This window comes from Chenopodium quinoa, unplaced genomic scaffold, assembly GCF_001683475.1.
Source record: "Chenopodium quinoa cultivar QQ74 unplaced genomic scaffold, ASM168347v1, whole genome shotgun sequence".
Classification (NCBI taxonomy): domain Eukaryota; kingdom Viridiplantae; phylum Streptophyta; class Magnoliopsida; order Caryophyllales; family Amaranthaceae; genus Chenopodium; species Chenopodium quinoa.
The window spans coordinates 7010628-7036125 of NW_018743331.1; the positions used below are offsets into that span (position 1 = coordinate 7010628).

The following is a 25498-nucleotide window of genomic DNA, read 5'->3' on the forward strand; positions in this document are numbered from 1 at the left end:
CATTAAGCTTAAGAAGGGGGCAGTTCAGTATTAGCAGCTGGCGCCTGGTCAGCACTCTTCTTGCTGGACTCGGCTTCAGTTGCATCCTTTTTTGATGCCTTACCCCCAAGTGGCACAAGCGCCACAACCGGCTCCTCCTCCTCCTCCAACGCTTCTCCCAACGCCTCTTCTTCAGCAGCCGCCAGGATCTCTTGATTATATGTTTCCGAACACTGGCGGTACGTTCTTTCCCAAAAGGCAAAGTCGGCACTGGGGAAGAGGCGGCCCCAGGTCATGCGCTGGATTTGAGCGGAGTCTTCCATCATCTCCCGGACGAGCTCTTTCTTCTCTTGCTCGGCCTTTTCCGAGAGCTCCTTGGTAAGACTCTTCTCTTGGCTCACCAGGCGTTCTTTTACGCTGGCCAAGGATTTCTCCATGGCTTCGTAAGAGTACATTTTTAGGCGAAGAGGTTTCAGCTCGGCCTGGAGATTTGTGATGGTCGCCTCCAGCTCGTCATTCTTCTTCTGGGCCGCCTCTAACTGAGCCCGAACAGCGGCGGTAGCCTGCGCCTGATAATAAAGAATATCAATGGTCAGTACTTCATTTTGGGCAATTTGAAACATTGCCTTGTCACAGTCAGAGGCGGCCATAGCTTTTGCAGCCTTTACCTCTTTGTTTCTCCGATCAAGCGGCTTGCGAAGGCCGTTAACTCGGAGCAGGGCCTAAGCAAAAAACAAAAAAAACAGGCGTCAGTTTCCAAACAAAAAAGAAAACAGGCGTCCAGAATATTCAAATACTCAAAAATATGCTAAGTATACCTCAGCAAGGACCCCTGCAATCCCGTCAAGGTCAAGGGAGCTGACACCCCTGACCGCCTCCCTTTCAGACGGAGGAACTGCCCTGATCATAGACTTGGCCATCTCTACCAAGTCAGGCCCCTGGGGGCCGGCTGCATCAAGCATAAACAAACGGATTAGACTTAGTAAAAAAAAAAAAAAAAAAAAAAAAAAAAAAAGAGAGCAAGTCTAAAATTTACAAGGATAACTTCATACCTCTAGGCGGCCCAGTTGGAGCTTTAGAAGAAGTGGCCGGCTGTTTCTCAGCCGCCACCTGTTTCCTGGCAGAACCAGGAGAGCTCCCAACAGTCGTCTTCCGGGCCTTGGGGTCCGGCTGTTGGGAAGATGAAGCTCTTGGAGCACCCGTCTAAAACAGAAGAAAAAAGTCAGTATATGCATAAACACTCCAAAAAGAGGGTGAAAGGTTCGGAGCTCACCAAGGGTGCCCCCTTTTTGGGGGAGTCGGTTGAAGCTTGTTGCATAATAGAGGCCCTCAACATGGCCGCCGCAGTCTTGGAGGCGGTGATTTTGCTCATGGCGTCAGCTGCAAAAACAAACGGCAAAGTTAATAAAAGATAAACAACAAATGTATGAAACAACAGAGTATTCGACAGGCCGACTACCTCTTGAGCACCGACTGCTGAGGCCACAGGCGGCCAAAAAGTACTCGTCATAGAGCCACTTGAAGCTCGGGACGCAGTGCAGGGGTACTTGCTCTCGTACCCCTGAAGTAGAGTCGACCCTCGACTCCACTTTAAAGAGTCCTTTGTCAAGGATCTCTTTCTTAGCCTTGGGGGGAACAGGCGGCATGCTACGGCCGCCTGCAAGAAGGGGCGGATTCCTGTTCCACCTATTGAAGCGCTTGTTCAGCTCAATGTCTGAACTCTCAATGATGAGGAAGGTGCTCCGCCAGTCCTTCCACTTGTTTGCTTTACCTCTCGTCATGAGGTAGCCCCTGTGGCTTGTTAATTGATACCAGCCGGTACCGCCTGTCTTAGGGGTCCGGCTGAGATAGTTCATATGGGCGAAAGCCTCGAAGCTCGGCTCCACCCCGTGCAGTTCGCACCCGGCCACATAGCCGAGTACGTTGACCCAGGAGTTTGGGGCTAACTGCCATAACCCCAACTCATATCCATCCAAAATCCGCTGAACAGCCGGATGTAATGGGAAGCGCAGCCCTGCCTTGATCGCCGCCTCGTAGCAGCCAAAGCAGGCGCTATCATAACTGGAACCAGCCGGCCAAACGACTGTGTCTTCTGGATCCGGCACAAACACTAGAAAGTCAGGACCCATGGTGTGGTTTGCAATAAAGCTCTCCATTTTCTCTTGCATGGCTGTGATTCGGCCCCGAGGTACCGTGCAGTAGTAGGGGGTATTTAGCTCTCGGTAAGAGGCGGATGGTTCCGCCCAATTGTCCCCCTTCTCAACTGTGTGAGAAAGTCTCGCCTCTTGCAGGCGGCTGTTTTTCTCTTCTGTACCCAAAGAAGCATGGCCAGAAGAGCTTGAAGAGGAATCGTCCTCGGACGAGTCTGAAGAGGACGACTCCTCCCCTCTCCCGGAGGGGCCCGCCTCCTCTCTTTGAAAAGGAGCAGATTTGTTAACTGTTAAATTGGAAGGGGTCACTATGACTCCCCCCACAGAATTGCCGGCATCCAGGCCGCCTTGTCTCACTTCAACATCTCGCGCCTGGTCAGATGTTTCACTAATCGGCACCCTGTGGGAGGAGCCGTCTGAATTTGAGATCCTAGCTGTCTTTTTTGTTCTGGCCATCCTGCTCTGCATAGACACAGATACAGTCGGACTTTGTATAAAGGGCAAAGATGGGTCCGGAAAAGGGCAGGCGGCACTCCTAGTCCTAGATTCAGCCTTCCCCGGTGACCGGCTGATCACTAACCTAGGTCGTGTCGTGTGCTTCCGTGGTGCCATTTCAGAAAATAAAAAGAAAATTAAGAGTAAGAGAACTGAGTTACCTGAACGAGTGACGGTTGATGAAGTTCTGGAAATCCGGTGCAGTCGGCTTGTCAGAATAGGCGGTAGGCAGAAAAAGTCCAAAACGTCAGAGCAAGTTCAGGGGTCCGAATGTTCTCAAATAGTTCTCAAAGTGTGAAAATGACTCAAGGCAACTCTCCCTTATATAGGCGAAGTGAGAAGGCGAAGGGTCACTTCCAGAATTCAAAATTTGGGCGGGAAAATCTCTCGTTCATTCGCCAACTGACACCTGTAGCAGGCCGTCGCCCGTTACAGTGCGACACCTGTCACAGGTAACACGTGACCAATCACGTGCCACCTGTGAGGGGCAAATGATTAGGGGATTTTGCTCCTACCAATCGGAATGCGCCACGTGGGCCAATCAGGACCTGCCAAGTGTCCCCTAGTTGGAACTGTCAGGGCTTGCCACGTGGCACGCGCTTATTCGTCCACCTTGGACCTGTTATGTCACGACATGTGGCATACTCCATGCCTAATGGAGAAACCGGCCACCCAGGCCCAACTTCCGAGGGAAGCCCAATCGGCCCTAGGTTTACCTAAACCTAGGATGGGCACGTTTCCCAAGGTTATAAATACCTCCCTTAATCCTCATTAAGGGGGGGGGGACAAAAACGACACGCTAAAAACATTACGGAACACACTAATAACCGGCTGATCTCGCTAACAAAGCAGATTACCTACATTAAACATTCTCACCTAGAGAGACCTTATTACTTTAATTTCCGCATTAATTACTCTTTAATCAGGTACTAACTTGACCGTTGGAGGCGGAGCTCACAGGAGTCTCCGTTATTTTGCAGGTACAGGCGTCCGGTTCCAGTCTCGGAATTGTAACTCTCCCGCAGGACATCAGAAAACCCCGAAACAGGTCTCAAGTGACCGATAACATGTTAAAGAAGTTTTTTTTTTCATTTTAGGTACATGTGTTACCACGTGATTGGTTATAAAAAAATTAATTGGAAAATTACTAAACTAAAAAAAAAAAAAAAAAAAAAAATCCCACCACCAACTTTCCGGTAGCCCCACCTCCCAGCGCCCAGGGAGTTACACGCCCCTAACTGCCTTCGAACTCGAACCCCCCTCTCCTGCGCTGGCCCTGGCGCCGGCTCCGGCGCTGCCCTTCCCCTACCCCTTAAACCACCAAAACGGCAAAACCCCCACCCCAAAACCTCCTAACCTAAACCCGAAACCCCTAAAAAAACCCAACCCCACTGCACAAACACCACAATCGGCCCTCCCCCACCCCCGGTACCCTAGCAATTAGGGTTTCGAGTGTGGGGGAGGGTTGATTGTGTTGTTTTTGCGATGGGACTTGGTTTTTTTTACGGGTTTTGGGGTGTTAAATTTAGTTTGGGTGGGGGTTAGGTGATTTAGGGGGTAGGGGAAGGAAGTGTCGGCGACGATGCGAGGGATGGAGGGTCTGGGTGCAGCGATGGTAGTGGAAGGAAGTGTTGGCGCCGGAATCTGGGTGGTGGTAGGGAGGGTGGTTGTGTGTTGGCTAGGTTTCTTTTAATTGTTTTTAGTTTTTCCTTTTTTTAATTTTTTTTTCAACCAATCACGTGGTGATACGTGTCCCATAACCTATTGAGGCTATTATTACAGGTTGGGTGACCGATTGGGACTGTTAAAAGCGAATGACCCCAAAGTTCGGATTATTTAAAAATAATCCACAGTTGGGATTATTTTGAGCGAATGGGCAAAAGTTGGGATTATTTTTACCTATTTTTCCGAAAAAATATTCAATATACATATAAATAGTATTTTTCATACATATATTCAATATTAAAAAAAAAATCAGAAAAAAATTATTTTGATATTCACCCTATATTAAGTATAAGTTATGGATTTGGTGTTTTTGTACCAAATTCATTTGGATCTCTTGTTACTGCCTTTTTCCTTTCAAAATGTCCTTTAATTCTTTTGTTCTTTTTGGGTTATTTTGGATCATTTATTATATTCCTTGTCTCTTCTTCTTCATCAAGTTCACAAATTTTTTCTTCATTTGGTTGGAACACTTTCCTTATAGATTTGTACTTTTATTCCAAAGCATTAGCATAGATTTTGTTGCATCCTCATTCCCTTGACATATTGTTACGAGGTTGTAAAAATTTCTTGTTATTAACTGCCTTCAAGGAGTATTTATACATGAATGAGCAGTAATTGGAGTAACTACCAAAAAGGGAAAAAAAATTATATATATATATATATATGTATATATATGTATATATATATATATATATATATATGTATATATATATATATGTATATATATATATATATATACATATATATATATATATATAGAAATAAGATCATATGAAGCCACCCCCCTTATGTGAGAACCCTATTATATGTGAGGATATATTACAACCGTTGGATCAATTGCATCCAATGGCTACAATTTATCCCAATTAAATGTAATTTCAAATACAATTTTCCAGCGTTTTCTCTCTCCTCCTTCATTCGACGCGCCATTTTTCTCTCTCCTCCTTCAATTTCTCTGCTCCCTTCTTACTGTTCTCTTCCTTTGCTTTGATTCTTCATCAATTCTGCTTCTAACTTCATTGATTCTTTGTCAAGGTAATTTTCGTTGATTTTAGTTTGATTTTCGTTGATTTTAGTTTGATTAAAGTTTGATTTTCGTTGACTTTAGTTTGATTACTTAAGGTTTTTGTCAATTTTTTGCGATTTTTGGCGATTTTCGGTTCAATTTCTGTTCGATTTCTTTCTATTCGATTTCTATTTGAGTACTTATTAGTTGATTTTAGTTTTAATTTTGCTTCATTTGTTAATTTAGGGTTCTTTATAGTGTAATTCGAACTTTTATTTATAATTTCTGAGGTTATGAATGGTTATAGAGATTGATTTTGTCAATTCTGGTACTTGCATTTCACTAATTTGTGCTTAAATTTTGATGCTCACTAAGTATTTGACAATATTCCCCAATGAATCCTATTATTTTATCAATTTCAAATGTAGTACATATTTAATTGATGATCTTCTTAATTAATATTCCCCAAGATTGTATTGAGTCTCGGCTTCTAGCTTCTAGGTGTTGTGACATTTTCAGCATCAATTTCTACGGTTGTATTGATTGTGGGTTGTCTTACATGTGTCTTTAAGTTTTGTTTCCTATTGATGTATGAGGCTTGTTGTCCTCATGGTGTCTTTGAACACTAGCTGGTTTGGGTGTTTTAGAATTTTTACTCTATTTTTCTTGCTATATGATATTTGACCTTTGATTTCTGGTTCAATATATGATCAAATGGATATCAGTTATTAAATAGAAAAGGTATCCTGTTAGTGAACTGCCTTGCAGCAGCTTAAGCTAACTTGCAGTATAATTTCAATTCCCATTTTCAAATCTAAATTAATAGAATGTTCTTTAATTGTCAAGATCAAAAACTTGTGCCTAATACCTCTCTGTCTACTCACTCATATAGTCATGTATGTCAACATGTATTTATTTTTTGACACTCAATGGGCGCTTCAACATCTTCAATTAAAGAAGCTGAGAGTGATGTCCTCAAAGCATTGTCTCAAATCATAGATCCAGACTTTGGAACCGACATTGTTTCTTGTGGCTTTGTGAAGGATCTACAAATTGATAAAACTTCAAGAGAAGTCATCTAAATAATATTGTGCTCTTGTATCTTTGTAATTTATCATTATTCTCTGAGCTTTGAACCTCTGATTTCAGGTGTCATTTCGCTTAGAGCTTACAACCCCAGCCTGCCCAGTCAAGGACATGGTAAATTAATTCCAAGTTACAAATTTGATTGTTGCTGATGTATGTTCTGATGTCATATTTTTTCCTTGGAGCATTTTTGTAGATGTTTGATATGTCATGTAGAACTATCATAATTTATTGCCTTAATAGCAGTAATGTTGGATCTACTATTCTACTGTGGTTTCTTGTTAACATACTTTAGCTGTTCTGAGCATATAACTTCGGAAATTTGTCATTGCACCAGCAGTGTTTCATGATTTGCTATATAAATTTCAACTTTTAATTACATAGTACTACGTATAATTTTCAACCACTCAGGAAAAACAATAAGCGAACATGGACTTTGAAGTTCCTATACCTTCTAAACAGCAGAATAATTTGTTTCGTTGTAAGTAAAATTTGGTTAGTTGTTAATAATGAATGTAAGAATATTGATATTAGGAAACACATTTTATATTGATAAAATGTGCAAATAATTTTTTGCTCATTTAACAAATGAGCAACTAATTATTTGCTCATTTGACAAATGAGCAACTAATTTTTTGCTCATTTGACAAATGAGCAACTAATTTTTTGCTCATTTGTCAAATGAGCAATTATTTTTTGCTCATTTGTCAAATGAGCAAAAAAATTCAATGCTCCTTTGTCAAATGAGCAAACTCTTTAATGCTCATTTGTCAAATGAGCAAATGATTCTTGCTCATTTTGTCAAATTAATGCTCATTTGTGAGTGTGTTTAAATGTTTTAAATACGTTAGCTTACTAGCTCAAGGGTAGAGCATTGTGCAAATGCACAAAAGATGTGGGTTCGAATCCCACGTAGGTTCATTTTTATAATGTGGAGACACAAGTTTGTATGAGAGTTTAATTGTAACAAAGTTTATATAGTTATAAATCATTTCAAACCATTTTTTGCTCATATGATTAGTACGAATTTGATTTTTTTTTTAATTAATTTTGTTTATAAAGATAACCTATGTAGGAATTGAACCTACATCCCCTATGCATTTGAATAGTGCTCTACCAATTGAGCTAATAGGTTTTATCATATGTTTTAAACCATTTTCTATGTTCTAAATTTTATTCTTATACTGTGAGCTTTTCTTTATGTTCTAAATTTTATTCTTATACTTTGAGCTTTCCTAAAGTTAGGAGGCAAGGAAATAAACCTGAAATAATTCAAAGTATGGTTTAATACTTTTTAGTTTATACTATATAATACTGTGACAGTGTAACCCATAAAGCAGATAAATATTGACAAACATGAACTAGCCAGAAACATTACAATATAAGTAAAAGATACAAATTTAAAAAGTTGAGTGGGTACTAATAGTTTTTCAGTATAGCTCAAATTCCTTAATATTGGAGGGATCGTCCCAGTCAAATGATTGAAACGTAAATCTCTGGGGAAAAAGGCAACAAACTAAGCATGAAAGAGTGATCAGTGGGGAAACTAAATCAAGATTCAAGAGATAGGTTTAAGTTTTATTATGCAAGTTGTGTGATCCTAGCATGAACATAAAACACTTGTTAGGACTCCTGGAGCAACAGAGTCACTTAAAGGAAGACTTACAATACTGCAAGTGCCTGCATCAAGCCAATAACAGAAGGAATTCCCCCACACATTTTATTTCCTTGCAATGACCTATGCATTAATAGAAGGATCATTTGCAATACTAGAAAACAGCTTGATTCCGACAAAAAAAATCCGTCGGAAACAGTTGAAATTCCGTCGGAAATTGGTCTTCCGACGGAATTCCGTCGGAATGTTCTGTCGCAAAACCCTTTGTAGGAAATTCGACCTTATTTTCGTCGGAAGACCAATTTCCGACCAAATTTCTGACGGGTTTATTTCTGTCGGCGCTGTTTTTGACTTTAATCGAGAGTCCGTCGCAATTTTCCGACGGAAAAGATTCCGTCGCAATATACCTCTTCCGGCGGAATTTTCTGTCGGAGTTGAAGTGGTTTCCGACGGAAATTTCCGTCGGAAGGAAGTAGTTTCCGATAGAAATTTCCGTCGTTATTACACCCTTCCAACGAAATATTCCATCGTAAGCTACTTCCTTTCGACGAAAATTTCCGTCGGTAAAGTTAATAAAAAAAAAAAACAACCCCACCCCTAACCCTTACCCCACCCAGATCCACCACTGCCCACACCCCTGCTCACCACCCCAACCCACCACACCCCTGCTCACCACCCCAACCTACCCCCTAACCCTTAACCCCCACCCACCAGAACCGTACCACCGTAACCCCACCCCATCACCGTAACCCCATTAGCCACAACCCACCGGAACCGTACCACCATAACCCCACCCTAACCCACCCCACCCCACACCCTTAACCCACCCCCTAACCCACCACGACCACCATCGAACCCTAACCCACCACGACCACCACCGAACCCTAACCCACCTAGCCCAGATCTTTAAAATACCCACGACGACCCAGATCCTAACCCTAGAAACCCACCCTAACCCGTATTTCCACCTCGCCAGCCCCCCCAAAAGTCGTACTCCAACAGCCACCACCCACCACCACCATAAATAGCAAAAAAAAATCCGAAAAAAACAACAAACAAATTAAAAAAAAAAAAAAGAGATACATACCTTGATTTCGCCGCACAAAACCTCGAAATTGGGTTTACCAGGCCCAATTCGACCATGAAAACCCTAGGGTTTTCATGGTCGAATTTGACTTAAAAAACTTGTGTTGTTGATGTTGTTGATAGCGAAAATGACGGAAATTTGTTGTTGTTAATGTCGGCGTTTTGTTGTTGATGTTGATGGCGAAAATGGCAAAATTTTTTGTTGATGTTGTTGACGAAAATGGCAAAAACGAAAGAGGGGTAAGAAGAGGAGAGAAAGAGAAGAAGAACGAGAGAGGAGAAGAGGAGGGAGAAGGAGAACGAGAGGAAAGGAGAGGAAAAGAAGGGGCGTAAAGGAAGAGAAGGAGGAGAGAGAAAAGATGAAATGAGAAAGGAGGAGGAGGAGGAGAGAGAATCAGTAGAAGGAGAGAGAAAGAGAATTGATGAAATAAAGGGGGAGGGCGGTAGATCTAGGGTTTTACAGGTTTGTTTTTTTTTATTATATAATTATATTCCGATGGAATATTTCGTCGAAAATTAAATTTTCCGACGGATTTTATTTCCGTTGGAAATTTAATTTTCCGATGGAATATTTCGTCAGAATTTTCCGACAGATTTTATTTCCGTCGGAAATAATTATTCCGACGAAATATTCCGTCGAAAGGCCCATATACTCTGACGGATTTATATTCCGTCGGAAATTTCCGACGGATTTCCTACGAAATATAAATCCGTCGGAATTTCTGAATTTTTCGACCGAAATACGTGTCCGTCGGAAACTGTCCGTCGGAATTCGGCCTATTTCTTGTAGTGTTGGTTAGAGGTTATTTTAGAAGAAAACGATTTTTAATTAATTAAAAAGTCAGAGATATTGCATCTTCATACAAGGTTGCAACTTGCAAAAACCCTATGTTGAATGGAATCTCCCCAGTAAGCTGATAGTATGACAGGTCCCTACAGAAAAATTAATATAAATTCCTTTCAGCGTTATATAGTCACAGCATTATATAGTATAAACTAAAAAGTATAAAACCATCTTTGCTAGTTTTACTCTAAAATCCAATCAAAACCAAAAATTCACACTAGATGATTACTTCCCAGTTCACCTCATTCACAATATAGATATAACAAGAATTCTATATTCTATGTCCTATGTTTCAATTAAATTCCTACATTCCATCTTTCAAGCTATTACTAGCTCCACCAGTTTATAGAAATGAGTTTTTAGAATTGGGGTAATTTGAGTACAAAAGGCCAAAACAGTTGTTTACACCGTTAGAAATGAGACTACTACTAGCTCAACCAGTTTATACAGTTAGAAATGGGGTAATTTGAGACTATTACTAGCTCCACCAGTTTATACAGTTAGAAATGGGGTAATTCGAGACTATTACTAGCTCCACCAGTATATAGAAATGAGTTTTTAGAAATGGGGTAATTTGAGTACAAAAGGCTAAGTTTAGTATGAACATTACACTTCACAGTTTACACAACATACAAATGTTCACTCACTGTTTGCTCATTTGATAAATGAGCAAATAATTGTCGCTCATTTGATAAATGAGCAAATAATTGTTGCTCATTTTAATTCTTTTTGCTCATGTTATTTTTGTTCGCTTATTTTATTTTCACTATATTAATTTTCATATTTAGTTTGCTCATTTTAATTATGTTTGCTCATTTTACATATCTTCTATTGAATTTATCAAATAATTACAAAATAAAGGGTAAAAGAATTCATAAAAAAGGGCAGTTCATTTTCCGCATCAAAAGTATCCGAACTATTACTACGAACTCACTCAAAACAAACTCATTGATAATAGAGTACCAAGTCACAAGATTTCTAACAAGCATTTTGTCAAACACCTTGTATGCACTATAAGGATATTCAAAACAAACTTATTAATAATAGAGTACCAAGTCACAAGATTTCTAAAAAGCATATTATCAAACACCTTGTATGCACTATCAAAATATTCATAAGTATCATAAAAATGCACCAATAACCCATTTTAAACCAAGTTTTAATTGCAACACATGCAATTACAGAATTCATAACAAAAATTAATCAACTAAGTAAAAGGATCCTGTCAACATAAACAAGATAATGATAAACAACAACACTGCGTAAATTCGAAAATACCGAAAAAAATTAAGAAAATTATATTCGGAAAAAAATGACATAACTTTTGTTGATTATTTACCTGTATAATCTATGAAGCTTGTTGATTCTTAAAATTCGAACAAGTTGATTTGAATTCATCCAAATTCGAACGAGATGATTTGAAATCATCAAAATTACAAAAATCTGAACAAGAAGATTGGGAATTCAATTGAAATTATCAAAATTAAAATTAAATTAAGAAAAATCTGAAAAGTACTAATTGAAATTATGTAGCAGTGAACAAGAGGAGAGAGAAATTGTCGATCTTCAGTTGTCTCCATTGAAATCCCACCTTCAAGTTTTATAAAGAGAGAAAGAGGAGTATACAAATATACGTAATTGGGGCTGATGTTTTTGTTTTTAAAATTACATTATTGCCATTACTAGTTGAACAATCTCAGCAGTTGGATCTTATAGTATCTAATGGTTGTGATGAGTTCTCATATATAATAGTGTTCTCACATAAAGGGTGGTTCTCACAGAATCCCGACCATATATATATATATGTGTGTGTGTGTGTGTGTGTGTGTGTGTACATAATATATATATACACATACATATATATATATATACATAATATATATATATATATACATACATACATACATACATATATATACATATATATGTGTGTGTATGTATGTATGTATAATAATTAACACATAATAAGTTTTGTTGAAAGAAGTATGTGCGTACCCGTTTCATTGTCGTCCCATATTATTAATTTTGCTAGTTTTGTCCAATGTTTCTGTACATTTGCATTATTTTGAAAATATGAAAGCACAACAATCCAGTCTCACTGAAGCACATACAAGAACATACGAACTCGTGGTTGTGGCAGTAATATATGACTTGATAGCTATGTTTATAATCTTCTTTAAGAGAAACATCAAAGAATTTCACGTTTTGTATTGAACAAACTTTTTTTCTTGCATATGCTCCCAGACTTGTTTCAAATTCCAACTTAAAATCTTTGTATAAGTTTTGAGTATAAACTTCAGCAGCATGTCTTAATATCTTTGTTGTTTTTGGTTTCTCGGTAGTACATCTAAAGTTGTCACTCATTTCAGTGCTTCTCCACCTTTAATTTTTACAGTTCGTTCAAATGTGTGAAAAACTCAAACAAGCTAGTGGTTCTATTAGCCTTAAATGAAATTGCTCTTTTTTTATACTTCTACTCTTTGAGATGAAAGAATTTCAGCTGAGAATATGTCTTTACTTAAGGTTGTGCACCATTTTTCTCGTAGTCCATATAATCTATCAAACCATTCTTTTTTTTTTTCCAATCCATGTTTGTGCACCATTTTGTGCCAACATTCTTCAAATTCTGATTCTGAATCACAACCACTTTACCATTTGTGGAACATATTCTTGAATTCAGGATTGCTTTTTAGAGTTCCAAAGTGTGAGACAAAAATTTTCCATAGGTGCCACAAACACAACCTATGTCTTGAATTTGGATAAACCTTCAACAGGAAAAAAAAAAAATAATAATAATAATAATAATAATATACTAAAATCAGATATTAAACATTAAATTTTTGTAATGTGTGAGTTTTTTTATTTTTTTTTTTGTTTGATAATAGTTAAGTATAGTTATATATTATAATACTTTGTTTGATAATAGTTTTTCATAGTCAGGTATTACTTTGCTATTGTTTGATAATATGTTTTTCTACAGGTATTATTTCATTTTTGTCAATAGTATATTAACATTGTCAGATAGTGAATTAATATAGTCAGATTTTAATAATATTTATCAGATAATACTAATTAATTTAATAAAAATATCACAGACTCTATACAGGATATTATAAAGCTATACATGGTTACCTCTTGTATGGCATTGCCAATTGCAAGATTTTGATTTGTGAAGATTGTTTTTTTTTTTTTTTTTGTTGAGTTCCACACATTGGTTCTTTGAAGATTGAAAGCAACCAAACAAATGTTGCAGTTTTCTCATCAGTTATGAAGGCACATCCAAATATTGTTGTTCTCCAATGGTTATTTATACCAACAAATGGTGCATATATCAGACCATATTTGTTTGTTTTGTATGTTGTGTCAAAGATTAAAACATCCCCATAAGCTTTGAAATCTTCAAGCATTTGCGAGTCACGCCAAAAATAGTTCACCGCATTATTTTCCTCTCCAAATTTCAGTCTATAAAAAAATGAAGGATCTTTATCTTCTCTTTCTTGCACTGTGTCCAATACAATACATTCGGCATGTCCCCACCTTCAACCATACTCAGTTTCACCCTTGATACATGATTCGGGTGATCTACCTTAGTATGACCCACATTTTCTTCTCCTCCAGCTTTATTGTTTATGTAATTGTAAGCATTCATTGGTTTAATTCCACTCTCTATCATATTCTCAATTAGCTCACCCATTTGCGGTAATATTTGTCTTTCTTATCTCAGATGACGGCGTTGAATTGTTTTCACCATTTCATTATTATGTTCCAACTTATGGGTAACTACTTGTACTGAATCTTCTCCACTTTTTTAAACGAATAATAGCTTTGCATCCGGTCCTTGTCTCATTTACTTCCCTTTCTTTTCTCATCTTTTCACCCGTTTTACTTAATATTGGGACTTCAACTAAATTTTCTTCCAAAGCCTTTATTTTATTTTTTGTTTACCCTTCTTTAGAGCATCTAAAATAAAATTCATAGAGAATACTATCATTATCTCTTCTTTGTGTTGATTTTCTAACACTGAATCCAATTGATCTTGAATGTGCTTTGGATCCATCATCGTAATTGTGTAGCTTACTAGGCATTTGTTTATATTTTCATCTCTGTCGTATTTGTAATCGTCTACGATAAAATTATGAATAACACTATTAAATTTATTTTATTTAGATATTTAAGTAGTAGTTTGATTGTCAGGTATTATGTTAATTCTATTTGGTAATACATTACAATAGTTTGGTATTATGTTAGTTTCATTTGATATTAATTTGTTATAGTCTAGAATTATTTTACTTATGTTTGATAATAGATAATTATAGTCAGGTATTATGTTAGTTTTGTTGAATAATAGATTACTATAGTTAGGCATTATTTTATTTTTCTAAGTTAATACATTATTAATCAGATATTATGTTACTTTTGTTTGATGTTAAATCTAAAGTGTCATATATTAAATTCTTAGTGTCACATATTAGAAGTTGGATATTCAAAACTTCAAATAGACATACTAAGTATATTTGCAGCATCTTCATCTTCTTCTTCATCATCATTGTGTTACTATTTTACTTGCTGCATTTGAATTTGATAAAATACGATACGAAATTAAATTTGCATGAATAATTTATTATTTCTGCATTTTCGTAATTGAAATTAAATGCAATACAAGATTAAATTTGCAAGAATCAAAATTTATAATTTCTGCATTTTATGCGTTTTCTAATTTAAATTCTGCATTTGTATGAAATTAATGCGCTACGAAATTAAATTTGCATGAATCAAAATTTATAATTTCTGCATTTTCTACATTTTCCTATTTGAAATGCAATCTAAAACTGATTTTACATGAAATTTTATCAGAATTTATAGTTATAATCCAATACTCTATGATATTAAATTTGCTTCAAAATTTTATCAAAATTAATAATTCATGCTTTTTTATACTTTAAATGAAATGGAAAATTGAATTCGTATGAAATTTATCGTAATAAATATAACAATTCGCACCTGGCGTAATTGAACTCAAAATTGATTCAATAGGTGAGTTCGATTCTTCGTTGATGATCATCAACTTGTTTGGTTCCTCCATTAATGACAATTTCACAAGCTTTTAAATTTCTTTTTCGGAAGTTGATGAAAAACGACGCCTCAATTATTGCATTTTTGCACTAGTTTATAACATGCATTTTGCATGTTTTGAGTTCTCGCTGGCCTAGATCGGGTTATTAGCCCATGATTAGAGGTGATCATTAGGCGGACGGGGTCGGGTTCGGGTCGGGCCGAAGTTAAAAAATTGTGCCCGCTTATTGGGCCGGACCGGGTCAAGTTTTGGGCCGAAATTTTTGTGCCCAAAATGGTTAAGCCGTGCAGGCTTTCGGGCCGGGCCTAAAAAATCAACTAAATATGCATAAAAACGCATTCCCAAATCGGGCCAAAAAAAAATAAATTTTCGGGCCGGGCCGGACCCAACTCGATTTCTGGCCAAAAAATTCTGCCCAAAATCGGGTTGGGCTAACTTTGATCACCTCTACCCGTGCCTTTTTACAATTGTTACTGGGCTTTTGTTGCTGAGGGTTGGACTCACTGTGAGTCCAGTCTCACACAAAATGTTTTGATTTTAATAATATACAACTTTACGTAATAATTTTTGGTTTTTTAAGGTCTCTGTCTGGCAACAGAGACTTGCACCAATCTCAATCAATAACATAATACTAAAACAAACACCAGGATTGACACGTGTCATTTCATGGTACTGTTTTTTCCCTCCAAAACTCCCCCTCCCCTTTTATCAAATAATAATCTTTTATTTTTGGAATATTTGTATAACATAACTATAATAATATTATTCCAAATATTATATAATATCTGTACATAAAATGTATTTCTTTTTATTTCGTGTTTTTTATTATATTCTTCCATAAACATTTACCTAAAATATTTTCGTTGTTTGATTAATATTTTCATGTTTACTAAAAGACATTTATAAATAAGTTTTTAGTCATATAGTCACTAGATTGTATAGTTTTATTGGGAATAATATGCATAATTAATGTAATATAATGTATATACACTACTTTAAAATATTTTCAACACAACTAATCAAATATTATATTTTTTTTTTCTCAATTGTAGTTTTTATATATGTTGCCTTATTATTTTATTTTTCTATATGCATTACATTTGTTTATTCCACATAAGTTGCCTTATTTTTATATTATATCATAATTAATTATGGGAAAAAAATTATTACTATCGTGCATTCGTACATCACACAAATACTAATCTAGTTGGAAATATATTGAAGAACAAATCCGTGCATTGAATGAGCATTAACCTATTTATTAAGATAATCAAATAATAGATGTAGCAATTTCTAAAATAAATAAATAAAAATTAATTAAGCAGATAGACTTAAAGCAAAATTTGTTCAAAAAAAAAACAAAAAAAAAACTTAAAAGCAAAAAAATAAATGAACAACAAAAAAAAAAAAAAAAAAAAAAAAAAAAAACCTTAAAGCAAAAAAATAAAATTGTTCTCACAATATTAACAGGTCTTTCCAGTCTTGTGGCCTATTTGCTTCTTCCACTTCAAATACAGATTCTATTGTATTTTTTCCCCCTTATGAATAAGTTATAAAGATACATTATATTGTGAAGTCCCAACCATTGTCAGACATTTTTGAAATATTAACAAATCCCTAGTACATTTGAGTACACCACGAGAATATTACACTAAACTATGTTGATACCTAAACCACTAGGTCGACCTGCTAGATTTAAATAGTATAAACCTAAATAGGTTGGCTAGCACTGCATTTTTACCTTCACGGCGTTTACTGGAAGTAATTTGGCCCCTGTGGCCAGCATATATCGGGCACAAACACAGCATTGTCAACCATGTGCTGAGACGTTTTGGGCCAATACAGTCCTGATGCGGTGGGTGGTGATGGCACCTGGGGCACTGTCCAAGAAACATCTGGAACCTGGCCCAACCGATCATCGCTATCCAAATCATCTTCTATGGACCTTAGGATTGAAGAGTCGGACTCTCCGAGCTTGCCACTATCAGCCTGTAAAAAATTAGAAAAGATTATGATGAATGAACAAGGGAGTGAAGAGTAAAAAGACTTACCAATTTGAGAGTACAAGTCAGACAGAACATAGATAAACCTCCAGCAATAGTCCAAGAATACCAAAACTAATGTATGCAGAAGTGTAGAGCCTATATCAGATATGCCAGAAGGCCTAAGAAAGATTTACTACCAATAAAGTTACGTAAGATAACTTATCAGGCCAAATTCTTCAAAGTTGGAGGGCTTTCTTACAGATATCAGAGCAATTGTAAAATTTAAAAGAGCTTTAGTTACCCATAATAATGTGTGTTATGCTGTTAGCCAATGTGTCAGGTGCCCTGAATGGTATGATTTGTGTCTATATATAATAAGGTTTAAAATATAGGTTATGAGTGTATCTCTTAGTCCTAAAAAAATTCTTTATATATGGCAGGTCCATAGCTATCATATTAGACAGCAACATTGGCTCAACAGAAGTCTCAGGCTGGAATGCAAAGAGACCAAATCAAGCCATGGTTTACATACCAAGAAAGTTGCATAAGATAAATTATCAGGGCCAAATTCATTAAAGTTGAAAGAAATGCTTCCCAATTTTGGGAGCAATCGTAATTAAAAGAGCCTGCCCATAACAATGCGTGTTAGCCAATGTATCAGGTGGCCTGAATTTTTTGATTTGTATCTTTATACATTAATGTTTCATATACAGGTTTTGGTTACATCACCTAGTCCTCAAAAATTTCTTTTAACATGGCAGGTCCATGGCTATCGTATTACACAGCAATATTGGCTCAACAGATGTCTCGGGGCAAGAACCCAGGGAAAAGGACATATCAATACAGGTAGATAAGTTATTAACACAGAGAAAACTTGGTCTTCGGTGTTGAAGTATAGTAATTTCTTTATCTAAGCTGTGTAAAACTGAGAGGGAATTTTCCTGAAGTAGCTCTTAAGAATGTAGTACCTGTTTGACCAGATTCTTTGTACAGTTGATCTTGGCCAAGAAGCTTGCTAACAAAGCCAGAGTTTAAGAAAGGTTTCCAGTTAAATGCAACTTGCTCATTGAGGTTTGAATCAGGAATTTACTTTTCTCCTTTAATGGCCTAAGATAACAGAGTTTCAGAAATGTTGATGATGGAGGGAGCTCAATATCATCAATTGACGGAACTCAAACAAATGGATGTGGATTAATGGTCTGCACAGCCAAGGACTGAAAACATTTATGTTGTGGCCATATGAAGGAAGATTCGAATTATTTAAGGTATTGTTTGGTTAACAAAGGAATTAATTTCCTATGGGCATTTGTATTTCATGGGAATTAAAATCCCATATCAAACTTCCTAGGAATTAACTAAACTTGTTTGGTTGATATATGGGTATTTACAAATCATGGGAATTTTGAGTTACCAAGGGGGACCTTCGTAATTAAATTCCCATGTTTTGCGAGAATTGGAAATTTCCATGATTTTACCCTTCCCACATTCTCCACTTTTTATGGTCTACCAAACAAGCCCCTTATTTCCAAATTCATGGGAATTTTCAATTCCGCCATTTTTAATGTGCAACCAAACAACACCTTAAGAGAAACAAAACAATAACAAACAATCATCAAAAGGACTGCACGTCTGATTTTTGTAACAGTAAATCCTGTCTAATACTCAATTACTCTCCTATGATCATCATCAATCTTTCTCTCTCTCTCTCTCTCTCCTCCTTTCCAATCTTATACTCAATTTCTATCCTGCGAATCATTAATCCTTTTCCCTCCCTCAGTTTTCTGGAACTTTTGGAATGTGGGGCGTTGCTTGTTGGAAATCTTGGTAGGCAAGATAGAGCAGACCAAGGACTTGACCCGTCTGATAATGAACCTTAATTATCGGGACATGATAATTTATGAGTATTGTTAATGTGCATTAGTGGACGTTATTGAGTTAGTAGGCTATTCCACAATCTAGTTATAATGCTTATTTTTAGTAATGAAGTATGTTGTATACTTGTATGAGCTTATAAATGTAATTATTTGAAAATGAATAGTAACAAAGTTATTTTGTAGCAAATGTTCTTAACTTCGTATTTTATTATCCATCCTCTCAGGTTTGCGGACAATCAAGAACAAACACAATGATGAAATAAATGAGGAGACAATGACCTATCAAATAAATGAAGAGCAAAACCACCATGGAAAGTGAGGTTGGATAAAAAAAAATGAAGATATAGAAAGTGAATCAAGCATGGAGAGAAGTGCTCCAAAGATATGATGCTAGGTGATAATGTGCATCAACAAAACTGTGCAAGTGGTCAGAAGTGCATGACATATAAAAGAGAAGTGCTTCATAGTTTTAACATTTTTTGCAGTAGAGTGAGATGAAAGTAATGGTCCTTATAGGGACATGATTATTGCCAGCTGTTTATGAATTACTGGGCTATTTCTGCATTCTAGTCATGGTGCTTAATTTTAATAATGCAGTACGTAGTATATTTTTATGAGCCTATAAAAGTACTTGATGTGCTAGGTGATTGTTTGGAAATGAATAGTAAATGAGATTTTTTGTTGCAAATGTTCTTCAGTTCTTACTTTATTACTCATTCTCCGACATAGATTACTTCAGTATATTCATCAACCAAAATCCCTGATTTAAAAACCAATATCTAAATTAATGAACAATTACCCCAATTGAAGCCTTCTTATGGAGTATTGGACAGTTGCCACCAATTAAAAAACCTTATTTGTAATCAATCCCAGTAATCAAAAATCCCTAACATGAGAAATTGGTTAGTAATTACAGCTTAAAGAAAGGGATAATTTACCTATAGTGAGCCCCATAATCAATTTGTTGCTTGGATGTTATATTATGATAGATTTTGAGCATGAGATATAAAGCAACAGTGTGGGGGTTTTAAATAGAAAAAGAATTTGAAAATTGGAAAGGAAGGTAATTAAAAGCAGGGGAGATGTTGGCCACATTAAAGGAAGTTTTGTAACTTGACAAAAGGTAGTTGTCTTAAGAGAACGAGGCAAAAAATTTGAAGACATTTCCAAGGGATCTTGCAAAGGAGGGACTCTCACAAAGCATCTTTCTTCCTGGGGGAGGGAGAGAGACCTACCATTGAATAGTCTTGTCTATTAAGAAGTTGAAGAGATATAGTAAAGAACAGGAGGTCCACTACTGTTTAAACCTTAAGCGTTGCCGTGACACCGTGAGTATGACAGAAATTGTACCATATTGTCTAGTCATTAGTTTGTCATCGATTCAATCACTACCACCAGCTAAGGACACCTTTGTGACAACCCAAGTACCAGAATGTCAAATACTCGCTCAGAATGATGAAAACTACGCTTGTAAATAATAATCAAACATGACACCAAGCATCAACAAACCCAGGAAACACAACCTTGAAATAATTATTATCACTATTTATCCACCCAACCCCTCCCCAAATAAATACACTCTTTAATTCGTCGGATCAATGGATACCTTGCATTGTAACTTCTTAGGGGGCAGAGCCCGCAGAGGCCAAAACATGGGGTTAAGCATGATATTTGATGAAAGTAACTATACGCATACCTTTGATGATCCATTGTCGGGGAAACTATAATTTAATTGGAAGTCATTCAGTCCAAGAAATTCATCCATGGGCCACTGAGGAAGGGTTCCTGCAGCAGAACCACCGGCAACAGTCATTCTAGATTGAGTTATGTCCTCAAGAGCACCACTTTGGACAGGTTGAATTTTGGGAAATTCACTGGCCACCAGCTTTGTCATGCTCCTCTTGAAAGGCATAACTGCCTCAATTCCTCTTTGAACAGGGTCAGCTTTGGCAAATTCATTAGTGGTTGATGCAGGAGCACTCCTCTTTAGTGTAGCACGATTTTCACCATCTGAGACTTTCTCTCCAGAATGACTTTTCCCTACAGAAGAAGAAGAACCAGGTTCTGTGGGCTCAAGTCCCACTTTTACTCCAGTTAACAGAAATCTTTGATGGGTTGAGACAAAGGCATTTGCAGTGTGGATGGAAATATCACACTTCCTGCAAAGTAAAGCTCGGTCTTCAAGGCAAAAGAAGTAGCCAACTGTTTCCTGCAATACATTCCACGCCGCATCATAACAAATAAAGTATAGAGGGGAAATGCAGTGAACAAAAAAACGGCAAAAATAGTATACGAACGACAAGGCCATATGACCTGATACTGATGCAACCAAATATTTGCGAATCACATTTACCAAGGTTGGACTCCCTTAAGGTACACATCATGACATCAACGATGTCTTACTTCATAGATCCAAATATCCCTTCCTTAAACTGATACATCTCTTGATATATATACTAATCACATCATCCATAAGTCATGTCATACATTGCCTTCCTTCTTATAATCCCCATAACACAGAGCTGATTTAAGATTACAGTGCTGATTAAATTTATATAAAGTGTAAATTATTTACAACTGATTATCAATATCAAATTGATGCTGCTAGTTGATATTAATATTGGAAGCAAATATGAAAGATTTGACATCCAAAATTTGATCAACATTTCCGATTTTTTTAATACAATATGATAATTCTTCTAAATATCTAATCCCTACCTTTCAAAGTAATGTACTTCAGAAAAAAACCAAAAACAATATTTCTCAAATTTAAATGGTTTGAGTAGACATGGAGCTGCAATATTAGTGTTATTTGGATATTTTGACATCAACTACATATTGCACAATTCAAAAACAATTACCATAATAAAATTGCCATAAAAGCTATTCCTTCTGTTCCTAAATATAGGCCACATTTCTATTTGGAATGTCTGGAAATAGCATTCAACTTTCTAAATTTAAACCGGAAAACTAATTTGTCCATGTTACCCTTAATAATTTAAAAATAAATAAATAAATAAATCCTTACGAACTACATTGTGCGCTTGTGACACAAAAAAGATGTAAGTTTTTTAAATTTATAAGGATAATTATCGTATACCAATCCAATTTTAAAAACGACCCTTAATCAAATATGGCCTGAGTACTTAGGGACGGAGAGAATGATACTTTTGTTATAGTAACACCATCTTTTTTGTCAAAAAAAAAAAATATCTTCATGTGATTAAAATAACAAACAAATGTGATTGTGAATAAAGCAATTTCCTAGGTCATTTTGTACCTTAACACATGATCCAAAAATTATCTATATAATCATACTACCTTTGTCCCTATTTGTTATTCCTGAACAGAAGGACGCGATTACAAAACCATACTTTATTAACCCTCGCCTAAATATTAATCCGTAGATATGATCCGGAGTAATAAATAAATAAATAAAACATTATCATGTGGGATCTCCAAAAGTTCGTCTCAATGCATATTTTTTATACTAATTTTTCTTGATTAAAAACATTTATATTTGAAATTTGCGTTGGTAACTGCAAAAATTATCAGGAAGAACATAGAGAATAAATTATCCTGATTTACAGCACTACTATTTTTCTCCACCACCCAATTCAAAATTGGGGGGAAATATTCATAATAAGATACCGAAAAAAATTTAACTAGCAGAAATCAAAAAGAATGAAATCAATAATTAAAGCAAATCATATCATCAAAAATAACAAGAACAACAACAAAAATCAATCCGAGAAAGAAAAAAGAAACCTGGCAAATATCGCAATTAGGCATGTGAGAGGAAGAGTTAGACAAAGAAACACGCTGATGCTTGCTAGCAAGCTTATTAGCAGCATGAACCTTCTCATCACAATCACGGCACAAAGCGGCTTCATCGGCGCAGCAAAGCACCGTGGCCTCCGCCGTCTCACAGACATTACATTGAATTTTCATGTTTGATTAAACAATTTATGCAAAACCCTAGGAGAGAGAAAATAAAATGGTGGAGTTACAGAGAGATTCTGGAAACCAGAAAAAAATGAGTGATGAAGAAGTTTTGTTGATTTTTTTTTTGTGTCTGTGTTGGTTGGGTTCAGTGAATGCACCGAAACTTGGAGAAATGGAATGGGAAGGAAAGGATGTTTTGAATAATTAAAAAATTCTAAAGAGGAAAGATATTTTGGTGGTAAATTTAAGGATAGTATTTAAATTCAACTATTCTTTAATCCGTGCATCGCACGGCGGTTTATTGTATTGTAATTTTTTTAAAAAAAAATAATAAACATCAATAAAATATATAGGATCTCAACTTTATACATAATGGGTTAATATATGTTCTCTCCGCCCACAATTATCTGCACCAAACGTCCTTTTTGCGGACTCTTAGGCAAAATATCTTAAACAAGATTATTGAAAATTAAGAGGAGAGAGAAGGGATAATTAATCCAAAAAAAATAAAAAAATAAAACAGTTAAACATTGGAGAACAACCACCACTCATGGACGCAGAACCACCACTTACGCAACCCACTACGAAACCCACGACGGCACCCACAACGGAACCCACCACAAAACCCACGACCCCAGATCTGGAATCGAAACCCACCACCAAACCCACGAAACCCAAATCACCGTAACCCACGAACTCACGAAACTCAAACCACCGTAACCAACGAAACTCAAACCAACATAACCCACGAACTCAGACTTTCGAAACCCACCATCAAACCCACGAAACCCAGATCTAGAATCGGAACCCACCACGAAACCTACGAACTCAAACCACCGAAATCCACAAACTCAGATTATTGGTTGTGGTGGATTAGTGGCGACAGAAAGGGGTAGGGGATGGTTGGAGAATTGCGCGACGATTTGGGGTCTTGTCGCGGTGGTTCTGGTGCTCGGGGCGGCGAAGTGGCTGGGGTAAGGTGGTAATTAGTTGGTAAGTAAGTGTAATTATAAGATGTTAAACAAAGTTAAAAATAAAAGTAAGGGTAAGATGGTCTTTTTACTCTTTAAAATTTACAAAGAAAAAAATTTGTTGCACATAATAAAGAGCACCCATTTATGGCAAATCTTGCAGATAATTGTGGGCCGAGGGAGTATATATTTTTTAATATATAAACATTACTATCTAATCTTATAGTAATAGGCAATATTATAACAATAGTATTAGGTTAGCATTTTTAATATACAATACACTTAAAAGTCTGTCAAATTTAAACAATTTGTCATCTATAAGAGTTACAATTTATAAATGTTGTTCGACAAATTTATTTTTCTTATTCATTGTTCTACAATATACATAAAATAGAAGAAACATGCTTACCAAAAGAGAATTTGTAGCCCAATTTGAACTTCACTCACTATTAGTCATTTGGTCCACAATGACCTTTCTGCAAATCAAACATAGCAATTCTTTTAAATGTGGAAAACAAATTTTGATCATACATAAGCGAAACTTTAAATATAGTGAAATGGAAATAGAAATAGAAAAGGATTTACTGTTTTTCAGTGGTGGGTTTTTGATGAACAATTAACTTCTTTTGAGATAAAACACTAAATTTGTTTTAATAATTTTTTTTGATGAAAAAATTATTTTCTGAAATAGGCATGATTAGGGGATTGGGATGGAAAAGATGTATGATTTTTTTTTTAAAAAAAATAAAAAATAAAAATATTTTCTTGAATAGGCATGATTAGGAGAATGAGATGGAAGAGATGTATGATTTTTTTTTTTGTTTTTAATATTTTCTTGAATGGACATGATTACGGGATTGGGATGGAAGAGATGTATGATTTTTTTTTTTTTTTGTAATTAAAATAAATTATTTTAAAACAGGAAAAACAGAAAGAGGACAAGTGTCCTTCCAACTTCCTATTTTAAAACAATAGTATTGATTTAATTACTTTTGTCCATCCATTGTATGACTTTACATTTGCCAATTAAAACTACAATACTTTGAGGATTTTTTTTCTTTTCATTTATCTTTTTTTGCAGCGGTCCAAAAGGAGGTTATTCCTCTATATATTTTTTGTTAAATGTTCTAATTTGATCTTACGCTGTTCTCATACTCCCTCCGTATTAATATTGTTACAATTTAACCTATAAATAATTTTAAACAATTTAATTGACTTAAATAAAATAATAGGTAAATAAGTGGGGATTTGTTAAACATCGCCCGCAAATTACCATATAAAGCCCACAAATATGACTTGGTATGACAATTATGCCCATTTTCTAAAATTGAACAAATCTCGATTTAAAAAATGTGGAGCCGTACTGGCTCGCCAGGGGAGACCGGAGGGCAGGCCGGAGATGCGGGGGACGCCGGAGGTACGTCGTCGTCGACGGAAAACGAGGTAAGTCATCGTTAAAATTTACGGTTTACCGTAGCAGTGGCTCCGGCGCCTAGGATGGACGCCCTAACCGTAGCATGGACGTCCAAGCCAGACGCCAGAACCACCACACCAGCGTCCAGCCCAGACGCCCAGACCACCAGACAGGCGTCCTGGCCAGGCGCTAGTCCATTGGCTGAGGCGGCCCTGCCAAGCGCCAGTCCAGTCCCTGGCAGACGCCACC

The 25498-nt window shown here is 36.3% G+C and overlaps 1 protein-coding gene across 1 annotated transcript; it reads right to left on the minus strand.

Annotated features, from left to right (window-relative positions):
* Positions 1-16490: 16490 nt before the first annotated feature.
* LOC110737854 (B-box zinc finger protein 22-like) lies at positions 16491-23653 on the minus strand. Its single transcript, XM_021918198.1, has 3 exons — positions 22688-23653; positions 20616-21128; positions 16491-17049 (listed from the first exon to the last, which is right to left on the minus strand). The coding sequence occupies exons 1-3, from the start codon at positions 22868-22870 to the stop codon at positions 16813-16815; spliced, it is 933 nt and encodes a 310-aa protein (XP_021773890.1). The 5' UTR covers positions 22871-23653; the 3' UTR covers positions 16491-16812.
* Between the last annotated feature and the right edge of the window lie 1845 nt (positions 23654-25498).